The sequence below is a fragment of the Ursus maritimus genome, assembly GCF_017311325.1.
Source record: "Ursus maritimus isolate PB19 chromosome X unlocalized genomic scaffold, ASM1731132v1 scaffold_X1, whole genome shotgun sequence".
Lineage (NCBI taxonomy): Eukaryota > Metazoa > Chordata > Mammalia > Carnivora > Ursidae > Ursus > Ursus maritimus.
In genome coordinates, this window is record NW_024423319.1 from 21,814,385 (window position 1) to 21,833,760 (window position 19,376).

Genomic DNA, 19,376 nt, shown 5'->3' on the forward strand with positions numbered 1-19,376 from the left:
TACCTTCTCTATGCAGTGGCATTTCTAATAAAAACAAACTCCTTACCTTGTCTCCTGTACTAAATGATCCCATATGAACAAAGGCCAATGTAACAGTTACCATAAAACCAAAACCTTAAATTTTAAAACACATTTCAATTGAGTCTCACAAAAATAATACATGTGATGAGCTTATATTTTATTATCTTTGATAAATAAGGAACTCTTACCTATAAATAAGAACAGACAAATAGAAAAATGGGTAAATAGCATAATAGAAAATTCATAACATAAAAATTGCTAATAAGCACACAAAAATTTTTCAAAATTGCCATTAATCTAAATATAAATTAAAATAACAATAAATGTTTCAGGTTTTGGTAACAGCTGACTAAATTGTTTGGCTATACCTTCTTGTAGCTATTAATTATAAAATTAAAACATATAGAGGGAAGGGGAGAAGAAGGGAGAAGAACCTATTTGAAAGCAATAGGGTACAACTGAAAGAAGACAAAAACTTGGAGAAAGTTTACCCTTCAAAGATGGCAGCAACAATGGGTACTCCCCCAAACCTAGAATTCCTGTGGCAGATACCACAGCTTTACTGGCTCAAGGTGGAAACTAATCTGGAAATTTAGAGGTGGTAAACCTGAAAGCAAGACAGTCACAGAAAGGATGGGACCCCAAATCAGCATATATATTCTGCCCCAAATTTTGGCTGACCATTACACTATATACACATGAGCAAGATTATGACTCTGTTAAAAAATAATGCAGGCAGAAACCATAGGGAAGTCTTCCATTAAATGACAGGTGACAAAACTGTGCTGAGTGATGTTTGTAAGCTTGGCAGAAATCAGAAAATGCATTGGCTTAATATCTCAGAGGATAGACCCAAAGGCTGGTTAAAGAGCTGAAAATTTAGAAGAAAGCCCTAGAAGCAAGAGAACCACTAAGAGGGTGAATACCCAAATCTGAGTGCAAAACTTACCCAAATCTCTGACCATTAAACTACATAAGGCACGGGGAACACTTTTAGGTATCCAGGTAAAATAAAGAAGCAGCCTAAAACTCTGTGGCTTAAAATCCCTTAATGGCTTTTAATCAGAGGTAAAATAAGTTTCAATATCCCTTTCTTACCTAGAAAGCACTTCATAAATTGACCCTTATCTTCTTCTCTGAGCTCTTCTCCAACCACTCTTCCCTCTACAAATTAGCCAGTCTGGCTTTTCTCTTTCTCTAGCATACCAAGCACAGTTCTGACTAAGGATTAGAATATTATATAAATATCATCTAAACTGGGACATATTTGAGAGTCAGAAGAGTTTTTATCAAAAATTACAACAGGACAACAGGTAAAAACCAGGACTGTGCCAGGTAAAAAGCTGGTACTGGGCTCCCACATAAAGCCAAGACCCTGAATGGCTCCGACTTCAGCAAAAGGGAGAATTGGATAAAATGAGCTAGACAAAATCAGTCTACAACATGAAAGTTCAAAAGGGAAACGTCAATCCAAGCATGGCTTCTGAATGGAGAGGGGTTTAAGGAAAGTATTTCTACTGAGATTTAGTAGCCTTAAATCTAATCTTATATGGGATTGATGTTTAAATACACAGTATCTTCCTGGTTTTGAGTTTACAAGCTGAGAAATTAACATAGGAATTTGTCTCAATGTGGGGATACCTCTATATTGACTTGCAAAAGCAAATACAAAAACACTCTGGAAGGACATGACCACAAGTAAATGCTTGATGAAAATAAGTTCACAGTCCACAAAAGAACACCTAAGGAAATGGTCATGAATGAGAGTCAGCTGATACAACATGTAACTGAATTAGACCCCTCCAAGAACTTCACATAACAGAATAATCAAATAGATAATGTAAAGGAACTATAATTAAAATGATAAAGGCATCAGAGGAGGGATTAAGAACATTGAAAATAAAAACTCAATTGATATACTACATACAAGATTACACATTAATGAAGAGAGATTAGTAAACTGGAAATACATATGAAGAAAAATTGTTCAGTGCACATTTCAGGCAGATAAATGATGAAAAGAACACACATGAAAGAGAGGTACAGTACCAGGAGGATAAAAGGAAAAAGTTCAGCATAATCTAATAAAATTCTAAAGTTAGAGAATAGAGAAAATGGGGGAGAAACAATATTTAAAGTACTAATAGATGACAGTTTCTTACAATTGTTGAAATACATGCATCCCTAGCTTTGAGAATCATAATGAGTTGCAATCTCAATATAATAAAATAGACCAAAGCCAACACATAGTGGATTTGAAGAATACCAAGAAGAGATCTTAAAAACAGCAAAATAGAAAAGGCATACTACCTACAAAGAAATAACAATTTCACTGATAGAAGACTTTGTGAAAACAATAACAGAAGCCAAAAGAATTCTATAGCCAACTAGATTATCATTTAAGAGCAAGATCAAATATAGATAATTTTAGATTAATGAAATAAGATAGCTTCATGGCTGTGTCAATCACAGCATTCAGATCTTATTCAGAAGTATTCATATCAAAGAAACATTCCTTGAACATTTTATCATAAACAGTAATTCCCCTTTCCCTTGGTACTATTTTTCTTCATGTATTATTTTGTCAGATAGCACTGACAAAATGTATTTTGATTTGGTTACTATTTCTTTAATTCCACTAGCCTGGAAGCTCTATGAGAGCAGAGGCTTTGTTTTATTTGCTATGATATCTCTAGCACCTGGCATACAGTAGCTGCTGCATAAATATTTTTTAAATTGTATTTTAATACTACTATAGTTAACATACTGTATTAGTTTCAGGTATACAATATAGTGGTTCAACAATTCCATACATACCCAGTGTTTATCATGACAAGTGCACTCAATCCCCATCACCTATTTTACCCATTCCCCACCTACCTCCCCTCAGGTAACCATCAGTTTTTTTCTCTACAGTTAAGAGCCTGTTTCTTGGTTTGTCTCTCTCTCTCTTAATTCCCCTTTGCTCCTTTGTTTTGTTTCTTAAATTCTACATATGAGTGAGATTGTATGGTATTTGTCTTTCTCTGACTGACTTATTTCACTTAGCATTATACTCTTTAGCTCCATCCATGTTGTTGCAAATGGCAAGAGCTCATTCCTTTTTATGGGTGAATATTCCATTGTAGATATATAACACATCTTCCTTATCCATTCATCTATCAGTGGACACTTAAGCTGCTTCCATAATTTGGCTACTGTAAATAATGCTGTCATAAACATAGGGGTGCATGTATCACTTCAAATTAGTATTTTTGCATTTGGGGAGTAAAAACCCAGTAGTGTAATTACTGGATTATAGCATAGTTCTATTTTTAACTTTTTGAGGAACTTCTGTACTGTTTTCCATAGTGGCTTCACCAGTTTGCATTCTGACCAACAGTGCAAGAGGGTTCCTTTTTTCTCTACATCCTCACCAACACTTGTTTCTTATGTTTTTTATGATAGCCATCCTGAGAGGTGTGAAGTGATATCTCATTGTAGTTTTGATTTGCATTTCCCTGATGTGAAGTGATCTTTTCATGTATCTGTTGGCCATCTGTATGTTCTCTTTGAAGAAATGTCTGTTCATGTCTTTGGCCCATGTGTTAACTGGATTATTTGTTTTTTGGGGGTGTTGAGTTGTATCAGTTCTTTTTTTGTGTCCCCTTTTTATGTATTTTAATTATTATTTTTTATTATGTTCAGTTAGCCAGCATATAGTACATTTTAGTTTTTGATGCAGTGTTCACCAATTCATTAGTTGCATATAACACCCAGTGCTCATCACAACATGTGCCCTCCTTACTACCCATCACCTGGTTGTATCAGTTCTTTATATATTTTGAACACTAAACTTTTATTGGATATGTCATATCATTTGTGAATACCTTCTCCCATTCAGTAGGTTGCCTTTTACTTTTGTTTGTTGTTTCCTTTGCTGTGCAGAAATTTTGTATTTTGGTGCAATCCTAATAGTTTATTTTTGCTTTTGTTTCCCTCGCTTCAGGACACATATCTAGAAAAATGTTGCTATGGCTGATGTCAGAGACATTACTGCCTGAGCTCCCTTCTAGGATTTTTATGGTTTCATGTCCTACATTCAGGTATTTAATCCGTTTTGAATTTATTTTTGTGCGTGGTATAAAAAAGTGGTCCAGTTTCATTCTTTTGTGTGTTGCTGTCCAGTTTTCTCAACACCATTTGTTGAAGAGACTTTTTCCCATTGGATATTCTTGCATTCTTTGTTGATTAGTTGACCATATATTTGTGGGTTTACTTCTGGGTTTTCTACTCCGTTCTATTGATCTATATGTCTATTTATGTGCCATTACCATACCGTTTTGATTACACAGCTTTGTAATGTAACTTGAAATCTCTAATTGTGATACCTCCTATTTTGCTTCTCTATCTCCATCCATGTTGTCACAAATGGCAAGAGCTCATTCTTTTTTATGGGTGACTAATATTCCATTGTCTATATATAACACATCTTCCTTATCTCCATTTGTCTATCAATGGACACTTAAGCTGCTTCCATAATTTGGCACTTGAAAGCAATTGCTTCAAAATTGCTTTGGAAATTGGTGACTTTTGTGGTTCCATATAAATGTCAGTATTGTTATAGTTCTGTGAAAAATGCTGTTGGTAGTTTGATAGGGATTGCATTAAATGTGTAGATTGTTTTGGGTAGTACAGACATTTTAACAATATTTGTTCTTCCAGTCTGTGAGCATGGAATATCTTTCCATTTCTTTGTGTTGTCTTCAATTTCTTGCATCAGTGTTTTATAGTTTTCAGAGTATATGCTATTCACCCTTTGGTTAGGTTTATTCCTAGGTGTCTTATTATTTTTGGAGCAATTGTAAATGGGATTATTTTCCTAATGTTTTTTTCTGCTATTTCATTATTAATGTATGGAAATTTAACAGATTTCTGCACACTGATTTTGTATCCTGTGGCTTTACTGAAATCATTAATCGGTTCTAGTAGGTTTTTGGTGGAATCTTTAGTGTTTTCTACATACAGTATCGTGTCATCTGCAAATAGTGAAAGCTTAACTTCTTCCTTACTGATTTGGATGCCTTTTATTTCTTTTTGTTATCTAGTTGCTGTGGCTAGGACTCCCAGTACTATATTGAATAAAAGTGGTGAGAGTGGACATCCTTGTCTTATTCCTGACCTTAGGGGAAATGCTCTCAGTTTTTCCCCATTGAGGATGATGTTAACTGTGGGTTTTTCATATGTGGCTTTTATTATGTTGAGGTATGTTCCCTCCAAACCTACTTGGTTGAGGGCTTTTATCCTGAATGAATGTTGTACTTTGTGAAATGCTTTTTCTACATCTGTTGAAATCATCATGTGGTTTTTATCCTTTCTTTTATGGATGTGATGTATCACATTAATTGATTTGTGAATACTGAACCACCCTGCATGCTGGGAATAAATTCCACTTGAATGTGATAAATGATTTTATAAAAAAATATATATTGCTGGAATCTGGGTGCTAATATTTTATTTAGGAATTTTGCATCCATGTTCATGAGAGATATTGGCCTGTAGTTCTCTTCTTTTGTGGTGTGGTTTTGGTATCAGGGTGATACTGGCTTCATAGAATAAATTTGGAAGATTTCCTTCTATTTTTTGGAAGTGTTTGAGAAGAATAGGTTTTAACTCTTATTTAAATGTGAAACCGTCTAGTCCTGGCCTTTTGTTTGCTGGGTTCTGTGACTACTGGTTCAATTTCCTTGCTGTTAATCAGTCTGTTCAAATATTCTATTTCTTCCTGGTTCAGTTTTGGTAGATTATATATTTCTAGGAATTTATCCATTTCTTCTAGGTTGTCTAATTTGTTGGCATATAGTTTTTCACAATATTCTCTTACAATTGTTTTTATTTCTGGGATGTTAATTATTTCTCCCCTTCATTTCTGATTTTGAGTACTTCTCTCTCTTTTTGGTGAATCTGGCTAGAGGTTTATCAATTTTATTGATCTTTTCAAAGAACCAGTTCCTGGTTTCATCGATCTGTTCAATTCCTTTCCTAGTTTCTATATTATTTATTTCTGCTCTAATATTTATTATTTCACTTCTGCTGGTTTTTGGTTTTGTTTGTTGTTCTTTATCTAGCTCCTTTGGGTATAATTTTAGGTTGTTTATTTGAGATATTTCTTGCTTCTTGAGGTAGGACTGTATTGCTATAAACTTCCTTCTTAGGACTGCTTTTACTGTATTCCAAAGGTTTTGGACCATTATGTTTTCATTTTCATTTGTTTCTGTGTACTTTTTTTATTTCTTCTTTGATTTCTTGTTTTGTTCATTCATTGTTTAGTAAGTAGCATGTTATTTGACCTCCATAAAGTTGTGCTTTTTTCCAGATTTTTTCTTCTGGTTGATTTCCAGTTTCATAGCATTGTGGTCAGAAAACGTGCATGGTATTACTTTGATCTTTTTGAAATTGTTGTGACTTGTTTTATGGCCTCATATGTGATCTATTCTGGAGAACATTCCATGTGCTTTTGAAAAGAATATGCATTCTGTTCTTTTAGGATAGAATGTTCTGAATAGATCTGTTAAATCCATCTTGTCCGGTGTGTCATTCAAAGCCACTGCTTCCTTGTTGATTTTCTGTTTAGATGATCTATTGATATAAGTGTGTCAAGAGTCCCTTGACTGATTTTTACAGATATGTTTACTGCTTTTGTGTTTCCTACTTTTCTTACTCCTACTTACAGTCTTTCCTTTCCTGTCAGAGTCCCCTTTATTATTTCTTGTAGGTGTGGCTTAGTTGTCATGAACTCCTTTAGTTTTTTGTTTGTCTGAGAAACTCTTTATCTCTCCTTCTATTCTGAATGATAGCCTTGCTGGATAGAGTATTCTTGGCCACAGATTTTTCCCTTTCATCCATCTGAATATATCATGCCACTTTCTTCTAGCCTGAAAAGTTTCTGCTGAAAAATCAGCTGATTTCCTTATTGGGTTTCCTTCGTATGTAACTGTTTTTTCTCTTGTAACCTTTAAAATTCTTTTTTTTTACCTTTTTTTTTTTTTGCCATTTTATTACTATGTGTCTTTGTGTGGACCTCTTTGGGTTAAATTTGTTGGGAGAATCGCTGTGCCTCCTGAATCTGGACATCTGTTTTTGTCCCCAGATTCAGCAATTATTTCTTCAAATACATTTTCTGCCCCCTTTTCTCTCTCTTTTCCTTCTGGGATTCCTATAATATGAATGTGATTATGGTTGATAGAGTCTCTGAGTTCCCTAAATCTATGCTCATCATGCAGTTTTTGTCTCTCATCTGTTAAGCTTGATTGCTTTCTATCATTCTATCCTCCAGGTCACTGATATGTTCCTCTGCTTCCTGTAGCCTACTCTGTGTTCCATCTACTGTATTTTTAATTGCATTTATAAAGTTCTTCATCCCTGATATGTTATTTTTTATCTCTTTGTTAAGGGTCTCACTGATGGGGGCGCCTGGGTGGCACAGCGGTTAAGCGTCTGCCTTCGGCTCAGGGCGTGATCCCGGCATTGTGGGATCGAGCCCCACATCAGGCTCCTCTGCTATGAGCCTGTTTCTTCCTCTCCCACTCCCCCTGCTTGTGTTCCCTCTCTCGCTGGCTGTCTCTATCTCTGTCAAATAAATAAATAAAAAAATCTTTAAAAAAAAAAAAAAAAAAGGGTCTCACTGATGTCCTCCACTCTTTTCTCAAGTCCAACGAGTATCTTTATGATCATTGCTTTAAATTCTCTATCAAGCATATTACTTACTTCAGTTTCATTTAGGTATCCTGTTGTGATTTTGTTGTGTTTATTTGAGAAAAATTCCTCTGCCTCTTCATTTTGTCTACCTCTCTGTGTCTCTTTCTGTGTGTTAGGAAAATCGGCTACATCCTTTGCTCTTGAAAGTAGTGGTTTTATCAAGAAGAGATTCTGTAGTGCCCTGCAGTGTAGTATCCCCTGTTCATCAGAACCTGACACTTCAGAGCAGCCTCCTATGTGTGTTGCTTGCATCCTGCTATTGTGTCTGTATAGCTTCCCCTTTCAGTCCAGACTTCTGCACGGACTTTCTGCCTGTTGTGGGCGTGCTTTCACTCTGTGTGTGAGACCCAGACAGACTAGCTCTGAGGCAGAGCATGACCATAGGAGGGCTCAGGGGAGAAGTGTTGGCATTAGCAAAATTTGCACTGAGCTACTAGTCTTAGGCTGATCCCTCAAATCACAGCAGTAGCCAGGGGTGTGGTGTGTAGCAGCAGAGGTAGTCAGGGGTACAAAGTGTCTGTGCATTCAGCCACTGGTCAAGGCACACACATGGCATTAAAAAATTTGCATTGAGCCACTAGTCATAGGCAGGATCCCTAAGCATGGTGGCCACATGGGTGCAGCACAGGGAGGTAGAAGCAGGGCAGGGCCTGTGTGGTGTTAAAATCTATACTAAGTGCAGGGCAGAGGCCAGCAGGCTTGGAGTGGACAAGTCCTCAGGAAAACTCATGAGTGGGACACACTGTTAATATGTTAGGTAGCAAGTGTCTGTGTAGTGCCACCTCTCACAGGTGGGTCTGAGTTTATCTGGGGAGTAGGGGAAGAAAATGGCACCTGACAGCTCCTTTGTTCTCAAAGAAGTCCCCCAATACACCACACAATAGTATAATCAGATCTCCCTCCAGTTGTGCAAGCTGTCACTTCTATGTTGCTTTTCCTCAGTCTGTTGTCTCTTTAAGGACAGGGACCTGGCTACCACTCATCCTCCCAGCTTACCCAGTGCTGAGTCAGCTGACTTTTAAAGCTCCAGGTTCCAAGTCCTGCTGATTATACAAACTCATGGAATTCAGAAACTCTGGTTTTCAAGGCCAGACATTACAGGGATTCATTTTCCCTGTGTGGGCTCCCTTGTGCTTTCTCCTCTCCATGACCACAGTTCCATCTCTTCTGTGGGAAGCTCCCTACTACTGGTTCTGCCCTTCCTAACCTCTCTGACGCACTTCTTCTCTACATTTAGTTATGGAGTTTGTTCTGCCAGTCTTTGGATCACTCTCTGGTTTATTGACTTAGATGTTATCTAGTTGTAAACATGAGAAGGGGAGAGCTTAGGGTCCTCCTACTCCACCATCTTGCACCCTTCCACCAAAGAGCTTCAGAAAATATAAAATATAAATATTTTTATAAATAAATGATTGACTAAAACTTTATAAAAAGAACTATTAAAATAAGTTATTTATGTAGTTGAAAATTAAAATAGCAGGAAGATGGAAGGAGGAATAGTGAGCACAACTATTAACCAACATATGGTTAAACTAAACAAATAATGGCTCTCTACAAATAATAAGGACTATAAAAACTAGGTAGAATAAATAGCTAGAGTAAACCTAATAGAAGAAGGGAGTAGGGGTATGTTGGTTAATGCATTATTGCATTACTTGGGAGGAGAGTTGGGATATTAAACTTTAGGTCAAGTATGTATGTTAATGTTTAAACTAACCACTAAGAATGCACTAGACATAAAATATAAAACAGTAGAGAAAAACAATTGGGAATATCGGAAATGCTTCAATCTATAAAAGACAAGTAAAAATAAAGCATGGAAAAACATGGGAAAAAGAATACATAAGATAGTAGAAACAAACAATATATTCTAAGGATAAATAAACAGTGTAGCCACATCCTATGTATATACAAGAGTCACACCTAAAGAAACATAAAAACACAGGTTGAAAGTAAAGTAATAGAAACATATATATGGGCAAATATTATCAAAATAATGTGGTAAAACTATAAAGTACAGAGTGGACTGTAAGACAAACATAATTTTCTTTGGGTAAACCATTATTACATTAAAAAATAAAGTATGTTCAGTGGAACAATAACAATTCTAAATTTTTATGTATAACATGGACTCAAAATACATAAGGCAAATTCAAATTACAAGGAGAATGTGACAAACCTATCGAACAATAATGAAATGAATAAACAATCAGAACAAAAATTTACATTATTAAAATATGTGAACAACCCAATTGACAAGAGAAGCTAAGGGATGTATAGATAGATAGACCTATAGATAGATAGATACATATGTATCTGTGTATATATATATAGACTTATCCACCTAACACTTAGTAAAACACATTTTTTACCAAAAATAAGTGATCATGTGCTAAGTCATAAAGCAAATCTCAGGACACAAAAGTATTTCACACCCTTCAAAACATCTTTTTCAATATGAGGCATTAAATTAGAAAATAATAACAAAGTTTTACATGTAAAAATTGAAAATCCCACTATAAAAATTTCAAGAAGCAAAGAAAAACCATAAAGGATATTAGAAAATACTTAGGACTAAACAATAGTGAAAATGCTTATAGAATGTGAAATCTTATGGTGGGACACTCAAATGGTACTTGGAAGGAAATTGATAGCTGTAAAGAAGCCTTACAGATAGACTTAAAAAAGTAAAAGTTTAAACTAATCTATCTCAAGAAACCGGAAGGACCACAGAGTACCCCAAGTAAAATAAAGAAAAAGATAATTGACTCTTATGGAGAAGGCAGGGATGCAGCAGTGGCAGGAGCATCTCTGGTCTCTGCCTCTGTTTCCCACTCTCCTTCCACCTTCAACCATCCATGGGCATCCTGGAGCCACCGTGCTGCTTCCACCCCCTCCCACTGCTCACGATATGTGTGTCGGTCCCCACACTGGTGCTCCTCCACCTGGGCCATAGATGGTGGGGATCTGATGAGCTTCTAATTAAAAAAATGAAGTATGGATGAATAGCAGAGAGAGAGGGAAGGAAGGAGGGAAGAAAAAAATGATCCAGACAGATGTAAAAATTTGTGAAACAGAAAACAAAAAATAAATAATACATATGATGAACAAAACCCAAAACAGGTTACTTTGACTACACTAACAATATAGAAACTTCTGATAAGTTTAATAAAGAAAAAGAGACAAAATGGGGAGAATAATTGGGGGTAGGAGTAGGATTAAATAAGATTTGACAAAAATTGTTAAGTTTTGAACTGGGTGATTGGTACATGAGGTTCCATTAAACTATTTTCTGTGTGTATGTGTGTGTGTGTGTGTGTGTGTGTGTGTGTGTGTGTATTATGTATAATTACTATCATCCTGTAGATAATAGATTATAGGGTGACAAGAGTAGAGACAGGGAAATCAGTTAGGGGTTTTTACAGTTAGATATGCTAGTGGCAATGGTGGCCTGAACTAGAGTACTAGCAGTTGAGGTAATGAGAATTGGGAACTCCTATGAACACAGATACAAAGAACCATGAATAAAATAATAGTTACACAAACCAATACATGTATTTAAAAATCATTATCAAGTTTGATTCTTTCAACGAATGTAAAAGATGACCTAACATTAGAGAAACTTATTAATGTAATTAACTGCATTAATAGATTAAAGGAGAAAAATCATGCAATAATCTTAATAGGGGACAAAAGAGAAGTTGCAAAATTTCAAATACATTTATAACACACACACACACATCTTAGAAAATTAGTAATAAAATGTAGAATAGATCTATCTATATTTATTACTGTTCACTGTCATTTGTTTGGCCTTTCTAGAAAATCTTGTAGAAACTCCCATATTATGAGTTCTCCTTTGTAAATTAGGAGTCAAAACTTAAATTACCAGTTTTTTGGAGCTAGAATCAAACTAGTGACCTAAGGAACACCAATCACACACACACACACACACACACACACACACACACACACCCACAGGAAACTTCAGTTCAGAAATGTCAACATGAGGAAACAGGATCTGCATGGAGTTGCTGTGGTGGTGGTAGTGCAGGTGATGGCAAAGACACCTTGTTTTTAGTGGCTATGTTGGCCACTAAATACATAAAAGACTGCTTAACCTCAAAGGCAATCTAATATCAATTAGACACCATTTCATACTCATTAGAATGGCAAAAAAACAGTGTAACAATAGAAAGTTAGCAACAGTGCAGAGAAATGGACCTTTCATACACTGCCAGTGGGATTATAAATTGGTATAATCATCAAGAGAGTTATTTGGTCCTGTCTGAAAAAACTTAAAAATGTACAACCATTACAAATAAAAAATTTTATTTGTAGGAACACACCCTACAGAAACTCAAACACATTCTCAAGAAGATGTATACAAGAATGTTTATTACTGTCAGTTTTTTAATAGCAAAAAATTGGAAAGAGCCTAAATGCACATTGGCAAGAGAATTGGACAAATGTATACATAAAAAATATGCATACACTGTAATAGTCTATAGCAGTTAAAATAAATGAATTAGGTTAAATGCATCAAAAAGAATAGCTTCTAATACATGGCTGAAAAAAATAAATTGTAAAATAATACACAAGCTATGATGCATTTTATAGTTTGAAATATATTTATAGTTTGAAAACATGAAAACCACTGTTTATTTATTGTAATAGTTGCTATTGTATGTGATAGATGCATCTTTAGTTATAAGTCTAGAAGATGTGTAGAAATGACCCCCCAAAAAGTTAATTTATTGTTTTAATTATCTCTAATTGGGGATGGAGGTAGAGAGAAAAATGGGATCAGGTTAAAGCACACAGGGGACTTCATCTGTATCACCAAAGATTTTTTTATTAGGAAAAAAAATATGGAAAAAATTTTAAGATGTAAAAAAGCTGGGTGATGGGTACCCATTTTTTAATATGTTATTTTCTCTATAGTCAGAACTATTGGGGGAAATTACATAGTGATTATTTGCTCCATAAATATCCCATGACCTTTGGCCAAAAGCAATCAATTTTGACCTGACCATTCTAGCAATGTAAGCAATTCCTTGAAAATTGAATCCTTGTATATTCTCAAAAAAATGATGGCTTCCAAATTGACAATTAAATTTCATTGTTTTGTGATGCACTTAAGTAAAATATTCCAGATAGTAAGCCTGAATCTGCCTCCTGGGAAAGGCACTATACTAGGCAAAGATGACTTGTAGCACTTAGGGAAGAATTTCTCATTTAGTGTTAAAACCCTGAATGTCTTCAATTCTCTAACACTGTGCAGTGTTTCAAAGCAGGCTCCTAGGAAGGGACTTCAAGGCTGATTTAACTTTAGCATGTTCTGGGGCCAAGGTACTTGACAAGTACATGATAGTGAAGGCGTTGTCATTGATTATAGGCAGACCACTCACCCCTTATTTTGATCATCCAGTCCTCCCTTTGCTCTTTGCCTTCTTACCATCAGTCTGAATTTTGAAGAATTATAATCCACCTGCCCCTTTCAGTTGCGTTTAGTCCTTGAAATAGTCTTATTAACATTGTTTATGTGTCCTGCCTGTCTATTTCACATAAAAGTAGCCCAGGAGATTCTTGGTCATGGACTCCTAGGCAAAACCCCATAGACATGGACTCCTATCTATACTGCATCTGGGAATATGGTATCCTATAGAATAAGAGGAAACTGACAGCCCAAGAGTCTTTCAAAATTGGCAAAGGCTCCCCTTCATTCTGTGCCTCGGACTGCCAGTAAGTGAGGGCTTGAAGTGAACATAGCCACTTTTTCCTGTGCTAGGCAGGAAACAGGTACAACAATTTCAAGCCCACTGCCACCAGGAAGAAGGTCTCTGTGATACTTTCTTTTTAATCAATACCGTTTTTTTTCTTTATGGTCTTTGGATACTCTGGTAACTTTGCATGATTTTCACAAGCAGTAGTCAGACCCAAGTGTACAACATCTGTTACAAAGAATTGTGATTATAATATCTTTTATGAATTCATATTTCCCAAGTCTCTTTTCTTTTTTTTTTTTTCATTAGGCTATATGATTAGTTCTCTTATTGTATTGCTACTTGCCTCATTACCTGGCTGTCCATTGTATACCCTAGGAAGTTTCTCTGTTGACAAGCAGCAGCTGGCATTTGTTACCTAGCAGGTACCTAAATAGTTAAAGTATTCCTGGGAAGAGAGTGAAGTTGACAATACCTACAATTGGCATTTCACGTTTCCCAGTTGTTCTCATTCTGACTCTACTAACATTACTGATCTTTGTCTTCTTTATTTTCTCACTAGTTTTATCACAATCAAATTAACACTTCTATCACCTCATAGAGTCACCTGTGTGTGTGTGTGTGTGTGTGTGTGTGTGTGTGTGTTTGTGTGTGTGTGGTAAGAACTTTAAGATCTACTCCTTAGAAAATACCAGCTGTCAACTTTCTACCTTCCTTTCCAATCACCGACCATATGCATAGTTTTCCATTTTGAAGCAGGTATCCCACTTTCTCTGTGTTCTGATTCAAAGGATCTTGGCAGGGACACCTGGGTGGCTCAGTCGGTTAAGCATCTGCCTTCAGCTCAGGTCCTGATCCCAGGGCCCAGGGATTGAGCCCCGCATCAGCCCCTGCTTCTCCCTGTCCCTCTGCCTGCTGCTTCCCCTGCTTGTGTTCTCTCTGTCAAATAAATAAATAAAATCTTTAAAAATAAAAAAAAAGGATGTTGGGAGACCAGGGAAAATTCCCACTTGTCAACAGCCACTGCTCACCGGTGAGGCATGGACATACCCAGTTTGAGAGAGAAGTGGCAATGAAACTGCATTTTCACTAAATCTTTTGCAGCCTTCCCTCATTGCTACCCACACCATCTTCTCATTCATGGATTGAGAAAATGGTGTAAAATATTCTAAAAATAGAAAGTCATAGAAGGTCATATGGCCTTAGATAATTCAAATTGGGATTGTATCCCTTGTTCTGTCTCTCCTGGGGGAGCATCAGTACAGATTGGTATTACTGTTAAGGAGTAGCATTTATTTTTTTGTCCATCAAGCTTTATTTGTTACAAATGATTAACGCAAGACTTTCATTTGTGATGCCTGTAAAATCCCCATTATAATCAGTTTCCAGTTTATATCTTGTACTCTTTAACAAATTTTCTTTCTCTGACTTTTCCCTTAGAAACATCTACTATGGTTTGCTTTCATCTCTGCCCAATTCTCTATTGTTACAGCTCCTTGCATTCATAAATGGAAATGCCACCCAAACTAGTAGCCCAAAGCTTGGAGTCATCAATCACTGACTCACTAGTCTTGCTATTCTATAGAATCTCTTAAAGAAAGCTACTTTTATTCTTTGTCTGCAAGGCTTGCTATTAATATTTCATATTTCAATAAACACTTAACAAAGGACCTATTCTTTACCTTTGAAGGACTTTCAGTCAAGTGGAGGAACACAGTCATAATTTTCCCCTCAAATTTAATTTGTTCCACATCATTTATTCTTGCATTTAACAATAGTTGAGAGTCTACCAAGTGTCAAATATTGATAAGGTATTGGTGGTATGAAGATTAACAAAACAGATATGGCCCTTTATGGAGCTTTTTGTCAAACGCAGGATCTATGTCTGTGGAGGTCAGTGTTTGAGTAAGGAGTACAATGGCTGCAAAGGGTTATGGGTGATACTGGTTCAGTGCTCAAACTGGCACCACAGCTTTTCCTCTTTATGAACAAGAAACTTGTCCCTATTTTCTTAGGAATGTATTCTGGACCAAAATTCCATTTGGCTGGAAGTAAGTCAAGAACCCAGGCAGCTCTAGTTTTCATCTACTCACCCAAGCAGTCTATAGTCTCAGGAGAACCTGGGTTATTGCTTCAGCTAGTTGCTAAAGTCAAACAACTTTCTGATGTTTCACCCAAAAAGTCATCCCTGACCCAGGGCCAATTGCCACAGTATACTAAGTAGTACAAGAAGAAGAAACTTTTTAAAATCATCATTAATGTGTTTCCCAGCCAGAGCGATCATAGCTGTTCTACCTTGTAACAAGATGGAAGTACAACTAAAAATAACCTGAAATTTATTTGATGAAAGTCTGCCCTCCTATCAGGAAAGCCATTCTGTTGCTTCTACTTAAGCATGAGGGAGAAAAACAAGCAAGTAGAATATGAAACTTCAAGAGATAGAAAATCTGGATTGTTTGAAATGTCTCCAGGGCCTCTGTATACCCATGTGTGCCTACTTGGGTGGGGGAGGAGTAGGGAGAGGAGCTGGTTTGGGTAGGGGCTACATGTGTGTTTCCATAGTATTCCTGGATTTAGGTATCTGCACACGTGTGTTCATGAAGTGCCTGGGATAACATGTGGACTATTTTTATTCTATATGTATTTTCTTGTGTGCATGTATATTTGTCTGAATGTATTTGTGGATGTTGGTGCATGAGTGAGAGTAAATGAGAGTGTGGGAGTGTAAATATATGTGTTCAGAGTAGCTTCAGTCGCTTTCTTGTAAAAATCCTAATTCATCACTAGTTCCCAGCAATACAAAGAGAGAGCTGCATATCCCTGGTGAATCTGGTTATCTCCAGTGGCCTATAAGTTCTCTGAATATAGGGATTCCTACAGCCCATTAATGCAGACTTGGGCTTTTGAGGAGTACTTGTTGAATGACCAACTGACAATAGTTTTTTTTTTAATGTTTTTTTTATTATATTATGTTAGTCACCATACAGTACATCCCTGGTTTTTGATACAAAGTTCAATGATTCATTAGTTGCATATAACACCCAGTGCACCATGCAATACGTGCCCTCCTTACTACCCATCACCAGCCTATCCCATTCCCCCACACCCCTCCCCTCTGAAGCCCTCAGTTTGTTTCTCAGAGTCCATAGTCTCTCATGCTTCATTCCCCCTTCTGATTACCCCCCTTTCTTTATCCCTTTCTTCCCCTACCAATCTTCCTAGTTCTTATGTTCCATAGATGAGAGAAATCATATGATAGTTGTCTTTCTCTGCTTGACTTATTTCACTAAGCATTATCTCCTCCAGTGCCGTCCATGTTGCAGCAAATGTTGAGAATTCGTTCTTTTTGATAGCTGAGTAATATTCCATTGTATATATGGACCACAACTTCTTAATCCAGTCATCTGTTGAAGGGCATCTTGGCTCCTTCCATGATTTAGCTATTGTGGACAATGCTGCTACGAACATTGGGGTGCATTTGGCTCTTCTCTTCACTACGTCTGTATCTTTGGGGTAAACACCCAGTACTGTAATTGCTGGATCATAGGGTAGCTCAATTTTTAACTTTTTAAGGGACCTCCACACTGTTTTCCAGAGTGGCTGTACCAACTTGCATTCCCACCAACAATGGAGGAGGGATCCCCTTTCTCCACATCCTCTCCAGCAATTGTTGTTTCTTGCCTTGTCAATTTTTGCCATTCTAACTGGCGTAAGGTGGTATCTTAGTGTGGTTTTGATTTGAATTTCCCTGATGGCTAATGATTTTGAACATTTTTTCATGTGTCTGTTAGCCATTTGTATGTCTTTATTAGAAAAGTGCCTGTTCATATCTTCTGCCCATTTTTTGATTTGTTTATTTGTTTCTCGTGTATTGAGTTTGAGAAGTTCTTTGTAGATCTTGGATACCAGTCTTTTATCCGTAGTATCATTTGCAACAATAGTTTCAACACATGCGTGGATCTGAGCTGTCGGTGTTATTAGTCAACAGGTTAAGAAGGAATAATCTAGACATACAGGCTTTCCTGATGCCCCTATGAGAGACCCATCTCCTCCACCCCTCATACCTCAAACATGTCCTTTACTGAGCTCTCCCTATGTGTCAAGTATTCTATTAAGTGCCAGGGAAGGCATGAAGACTTGGTACTTGCCCTTAAGGAGTATACAGGGAGCCCATTATATCTCTGTATCCTCTTTGTTCCACACTTGAAAGACAAAGTTCAGGCCTGGCCTCACAACGACCCATGACTCCCTCTGCTGAAGACTAGCCTTCTTCTCCAACTGACCCATAGACCTTGTCTGATTGAAGGAAGAGCCATGTAAAGTCAACATACCTAAACCAACTCTTAACCTTCAGTCTTTTCCCCCTTGTAGTCCATCCTGCACAGACTGCTAGGTCATTCTAAATCATTCTAAAACAACACTTGCATATTTTTACTGCCCTATTCAAATCCACTCAATCATTCTATATTACCTACAGGCAAACTCTATCACATCCTTTTACAACTGTTGAGATTTACCCAGTAGGTTTAAAGAAGACTTGTTCCCTGCTAAGTAGTAGTCCCACTGAAGAGACACAGAAAAAAAAATCAAAGTTGTGATCATGGACATTTCATATTTTTTGGACATTTCATATTTTTAAACATTTTTTTCTGATTTTAGATTTTTCTTTTTCATACAAAGTCACTCATTCAACAAAAATTCTTTGAGCATCTATTAACTGCCAGGCATATTGAGCATATAATAGCTTCTTTGTTTTCATATGATAATTATTCAATCAAATATCTGATACTTAGTAGGTATTGATCAGGTGGTCCATTAGGATGGGATCTCCTGCCTCAACTTTCCACTACATTCTTTGCTTTGGTAGCAAGAGATAATGGAAGGAGAAGGAGAAGTCCTTGAAAATGTCTCATGAGTCCCCCCTTACTGGCTCTGCTGTGCACTGCCCTATTCCTTGACTCTTCTCTGAAGCTTTCCCCTGCTTACATTTGTAGAAGGAACAGTTTCCAAAAGTGGTTTTGACTCTTTCTCCAAATATTGTGCATCACCATGATCAGTCCATTACCCGAACAAATAGGGCCCGTTTGCAAGGAACATCTTTCTTGGATGATACCACAAGCTGCTTGACTCTCTGGGAGTCCCCACCAAAATGCTCTCCTCACATAACCTATCTTTACTAATATGTGTGTAGTACTGACAAAATGTGAAGAGAGAAGTTAGGGAAAGTTTAATTGAGGATAGGGATACAAGTTTAATTTTGAAAGATGTGTTGTGGAAAGAAGGTAAGGGTATTCCTGATGAGAATATATGCTTTATATGTGAATAGGTGGAGAGAGCAGGGAAAAAGATGAATTTGGCCAAATGTAGGATGGTGAGGGTAGGGAATTCATATGAGACAAGGATTCTCCCTAGAAAATAGCTACAAACTCCAATTTATTTTCTTTGACTTGTTGCATCATCTTTCACTTTTACCTTTGCAGGAACTATAACTTACCATGTCAGTGTCTGACACGGGGCCAAAACTTGTCACATAGATGTCAGTCTTCACTTCAGTCACTGCATCTAGGCCAAAGAAAGTAGAAAAGCAGCGTGTCATGAATGTCAGTTCCCTTAGCTCAGAGAGAGTCCAGGGCAATACTCCAAATGACAGCTAACTTGCTACTTCTGAAAAAGGATACTTCACATAGTGATAGAAAAATCTCTCTATTTCTTCAGAGAACATGCTAGGTACAGGTACAACGTTTATCCCTTTATATATCATTGAGAATGACAACAGAATCCCCAAACTCTAAAGTTTAAGAAGAGCCCTGAGAGATCACTGATATTCATATGTGCTAGACTCTCACACCAGGATTACCCTTACCTGTGGTAGGTTACAAATGTTCTAATATC

The 19,376-nt window shown here is 36.8% G+C and overlaps 1 protein-coding gene across 1 annotated transcript in view; it reads right to left on the minus strand.

Moving 5' to 3' along the window:
• The window catches only part of GABRA3 (gamma-aminobutyric acid type A receptor subunit alpha3), a 151,816-nt gene extending 132,736 nt beyond the window's left edge, over nucleotides 1-19,080 (minus strand). Inside the window, exon 1 of the mRNA XM_008685641.2 lies at nucleotides 18,979-19,080. Within this exon, the coding sequence (XP_008683863.1) occupies nucleotides 18,979-19,080 (102 nt within the window). The remainder of the gene's footprint in view (nucleotides 1-18,978) is intronic.
• Between the last annotated feature and the right edge of the window lie 296 nt (nucleotides 19,081-19,376).